General features: G+C 54.9%; 1 protein-coding gene across 2 annotated transcripts in view; it reads left to right on the forward strand.

The window, feature by feature from the left end:
• Window positions 1-4,778, forward strand: part of PRKCE (protein kinase C epsilon) — a 570,548-nt gene extending 565,770 nt beyond the window's left edge. Inside the window, exon 15 of one of the 2 annotated variants that reach the window (XM_004699760.4) lies at window positions 4,240-4,778. In XM_004699760.4, coding sequence (XP_004699817.1) covers window positions 4,240-4,386 — 147 coding nt within the window. In that variant the 3' untranslated portion in view covers window positions 4,387-4,778. The remainder of the gene's footprint in view (window positions 1-4,239) is intronic. The other variant, XM_045285766.1, reaches the window with a different exon arrangement.
• Window positions 4,779-4,784: the final 6 nt, after the last annotated feature.

Genomic DNA, 4,784 nt, shown 5'->3' on the forward strand with positions numbered 1-4,784 from the left:
AAATCCTGAGGATAGAAACTATAAACAAGAAAGGTAACCTTTTGTTCCAACCCTAAAACAAAACAAAAAACCGTCATGGGAGCAAAAAGCCTCGCCTTTGTCCCAAGGAACAACAAGTGGTTTTGAACTGCGGCTAGCAAGCCAATGCATAGCCCTCTATGACTACGCCAGCCACCAGGGCTCCCGTGGAGGGGGAGTCAATTCTGACTCATCACAACACTGTAAGACAGAGCGACCTGCCCCAGGGGTTCCCAGCACTGTGAACGTGGACAGAAGTAGACTGTCTGATCTTCGTCCCAGGGGTCTCCAGCCACTAACCTTTCCACCGGCAACCAATTGCAAACTGCTAATGGCACCCAGGGACCAGCTACACCTAAGCCTAAGGGTCTTAGCCTGCAGAGCTTGCTGACGGTCTGAGCTGTTCCCCTCTGTTTCCTCCACAAGTAAACCTTCAGCCCCCCTCCCCTCTGGTCGGAAAGCTGCCCCTGCCACTGACCACACATCACTTTGCCGCCTCTGGAAAAAGTAGCAGCAAGAGAGACACACTCATTCGCTGTTGGATCGACCCTTCCGCACTGAGCGCTCGCTAAGCGCCAGCACTGTGCGAGGCTGGGGGTGAAAGGGTGGCTTCAGCCCAGCCCCCACCCTCCAGGAGCTCAGGACATGCAGAGTGGTCATGCAACCTGGAAAGTTCAGAGATAGAGAAAGGAGGGGTGAGGGGGGCATCCCAAGAAAATTTCACTCAAGCCAGTTTTGTTTTTGATAAGTCATTTTATTAAGGGGCTCTTACAGCCCTTGTAACAATCCATTGTATCAAGCATATTTGTACATATGTTGCCATCATCATTTTCAAAACATTTTCTTTCTGCTTGAGCCCTTGGTAGCAGCTCCTCTTTCCCCCCACCCTCCTGAACCCTCCTGAACCCTTGATAAATTATTATTATTTTTATGTTACACCATCCACTGTCTCCCTTCACCCACATTTCTGTTGTGTGTCCCCCTGGTTGCGGGACAGGTATATGTCCATCATTGGGATCGGTTCCCCTTTTCTCCCCACATCTTCCCCCGACCCTCGGATTCTGTGATTGATGGACCCTCACGAGGGATAGATGGATGGATGAAGAGCTACCGACCGATGGGGTCAACTGGGAGAGCTAGTGCCAGGGAATTGCAGATTTGCCTGTACCCTTTATATGCCCCCCCCACACACTCCCCCCAACCCAGGGCCAATTTAAAGGGAACAGGAAAGAGGTAGACTCCCATCTCTGACCCTGAGGATGCAGGACACCTGGGATGGCGCTTCCCAGGGAATGCTACAAAGTGGGTTTCCCCGGCCCTGCACCTTGCCACTCCACCTCTCACCCCTCTTTCTTCCTATTCCTCTTCCCCTCTGGCCGCCAGTGAGGAGGACCATCCGTTGCTTGCTGGAATGACGCCCAAGACTTCGCATGTCAGGGCCCCAACTCCGTCCTCTATGGCCTTGGTTTGGCCCAGGGCCAGGCGTCCTGGTGGAGCACCCCTCCACCCTCCCTCCTTCAGGGAAGCCCTGCAGAAGAGGGCTCACCCTTTCCCAGGCTGCTTAACATGCTCTCGGTGCAGGGCCACCTCCTTTTATTTCCTCTGGCTTGCTGTACACTCGAAAGAAGAAGATGGCCATCTCGCCCTGAGCCAGGCCTCCCTGGCGGACACGACTGACCCGCGCCGTGGCTCTCCCATTCTTAGGGGCAGCACAGGCCATCTTCTCAGTGCAGGTCCTGATTGCCAGCCTCTGGGTTTTCGGTAGCTTGCCTCTGCTGCCTCCGCTCCAAGAAGCCTGCTACCCAGCTAGAAGGGCCTAAGCCAGGGAGCTGGCGCTGAAGGATTGGAAACGAGAGCTCATTCCTGCTCCGGGGTGCCCCTCTGGTTCTCCTGAGACCTACCTCCGAGTCTGCCCTGCCCCTGCCCTGCAGCCCTCCTTCCACGTGTGCCTAGGAGCAAGCCTCTCCAGCTTCGTTGCTAGCCCCGCATCTCATCTCAACGCCTCCCGGTTCAGCTAGGCTCTCCCTCTCAGTTCCCCGGCGTCTGTCTTGCCAGTCAGTCCGTGTCAGCGCCATCAGACCAGTATCGGGGTTCCGGCTTCCCTGTTCGCTACTTGGGTCACCAGACCTTGCTGTTGTTGTTGTTCCTTTCACCAGAACATTCTGAGCCCCGGTTTCTCATCTGTGAGATCAGGATCATTCCCGTCCAGTCCAAGGAGGCACACGAGGGAGTCTGAGGCATTTTGGACACTGTGAAGCAGCCCTTCGCAAACTGTGCCCTGCAGAGAACTCTGCCCTTGGGAGAGATGTTGACGGGGGGTTGGAGGAAGAAAGGCGCTGTCTGAGGCCATGTTTGGAAAAGACTGAGCAAGGCAAGAGGACCCAAGTGCCTTACTGGGGGACTTCCAGCTTCCCCTTTGCCAGGGGACGCGGCGTAGCGCCAAGAGCAGGATGCAAACTGTAGCTTTTGCCTAAGAACCAGTTTTGGTTGTGGACTATTGAGGAACATCTTTTAGGTTACTGGTTTCCTCGGCCCTTGGATGTGTTCATAAAACCCCCTCTACAAATCACAGTGCTAATCTTTTCAAGACTCACAAACTATTCCACCTCGAATCATCCTAAGTAATACTAATGAGTAGAAAAGGTTCTCCCATCTTCTTCACATTGTATATTGGATGGGGGGTTGGGGGCTGAGGGGACCAGGCGTTGGTGATCTCTGCAGTCCACACCTACCTCCCCCCAACCCACTCCGCCCTCTGCCCCAGGTAGCTGGGCACAGTCCTCCTATGTGCACAACCTCTGTGTCGCTGCCCTCCTGCCTCAGCTCTCTCCCTGCGAACATGCTTCCCTCCACAGTCTCTGCCAGAGCCCCTGTAGCCCATTCTTCAAGCCCCAACCGCGGCCTGGCTTCTCCTTGGAAGTTTGCTTAAAGAGCGCCATGTGTTCTATATGCGACTCCTCACTCCCCAACTGCACTTTACACTCCTAAAGGAAGATGGCATTGTTGACACTTCTCAACTTCTGCCAAACCCCAGGATTTGGGTGTGGATCGATGAATTGCTGTCCCCCATCCTTAGCCCCTAAGGACCCAAAAGCCATGCTTGGGGAACTTGAATTTCCACGGGACCAGATCGTCAGTACCCGTTTGTGCCAGGTTGCATGCATTCCAAGATACTATTTGAATGGCAGGGGCCCTGCCTGTAAGGACCTCTTGTTCTAGACCAGCGGTTCTCAACCTGTGGGTCGCGACCCCTTTGGGGGGTCCAATGACCCTTTCACAGGGGTCACTTGATTCATCACAGTAGCAAAATGACAGTGATGAAGTAGCAACGAAAATAATTTTTTGGTTGGGGGGTCACCACCACATGAGGAACTGTATGAAAGGGTCTCAGCATTAGGAAGGTTGAGAACCACTGTTCTAGAGGGAACAAAGCACAGGTACACAATTACAGGTCAGTGTGTCTATGTGTGAAGCAAGGATGGGGTTCCTGATGACACCGCGTGAGGATCAAGGAAGGTGGTCTGCACCCCCCTCACCGTCCTTCCTATGTAGAGCCAGGATGTCTTGTGGAGCACATGCAGCAGGCAGGTGTAAGGGGTCGGCCCACCAGGAAAGGATTTTTGAGTGGCACCAATGGGGAATGTACTTGGGCTACTAACTTAGAGACAGCAGTCCACCAAGAACAGCTCCGAAGAAGGGCCTCCTGGTCTACTTCCCCCAAACCACCCATTGAAAAGCCTCTGGCACATACAGGGTGGTCAAGAGTCAGAACCAACTTCAAGGCAACTGATTCACCTCCAGGGAAGGAGACCTCATGGAAAGGGGGCTCAAGTTTGCTCCCTGGGCCTCCGGCCGGGAAGCCTCCATGAAGCCAGAGGGTTCTGGCAGGTGCAGGTGCAGGAAGGGGAGGTGTGAAAGGGGAGCTTTGCGTTCCACTCTCACCCAAACATGCACACAGTGCCCTTGCTCCTACATGCTGTCTGTTGGCAGTCCACTTCCCTGCTTTTCCATCACCCGCTCACCTTGACTCATCCTTCCGCTCCATCACCTCCTGATCCTGGGGGCCATCCACCCATCGTGAGCTCCGTGGAACAGCCCCGTCTGCCCCACTAGCTAAGGGACCTGCTGTGGCATGAGGTTTGATCAGCCCCGTACATGCCCTGGGGGACCCTGGAGGAGGCGGTCAGCCTCGAGTGAGTGCTTTCTCTTTTCTCCCCACAGAAAACCAAGAGAGACGTCAATAACTTCGACCAAGACTTTACCCGGGAAGAGCCGGTCCTCACGCTGGTGGACGAGGCCATTGTGAAGCAGATCAACCAGGAGGAATTCAAAGGCTTCTCCTACTTTGGTGAAGATCTGATGCCCTGAGCGGCTGCTCTGCGTGGAGGTGTCGATGCTGCAAGAAGGGGTGCCGAGAAGAGACCTGCTTTCCAGAAGCTCAGAAGGCCATGAACTACTTCTCCTGCCCAGAGTCCCAACCCCACTTATGCTTTCTATTTATTGCATCCCTTACCTAGGCCAGCCCCTCTCCCCGGTCCCCGACCCCCTTCCATCTGGTGACCGGAAGCACTCTCAGACTCTGCTAGTGATGCAGAACCACGCTGGCACAGCCGTGTTTGCACTGCTGGCAACTGGCCGGAGGACACCTGGCCGGAGGACACCTGGCCGCAAAGCAGCCTGCTCTTGCAGCAGAGAGCAGGGAAACAAGCCAGCAGGCTCTGGATCAGCTACTGGACAGAGAGGCCCAGCTGCCCTCGCTTCTCTTC

This window comes from Echinops telfairi, unplaced genomic scaffold (assembly GCF_000313985.2).
Source record: "Echinops telfairi isolate 266 unplaced genomic scaffold, ASM31398v2 ScPeMD7_7475;HRSCAF=8513, whole genome shotgun sequence".
NCBI lineage: Eukaryota > Metazoa > Chordata > Mammalia > Afrosoricida > Tenrecidae > Echinops > Echinops telfairi.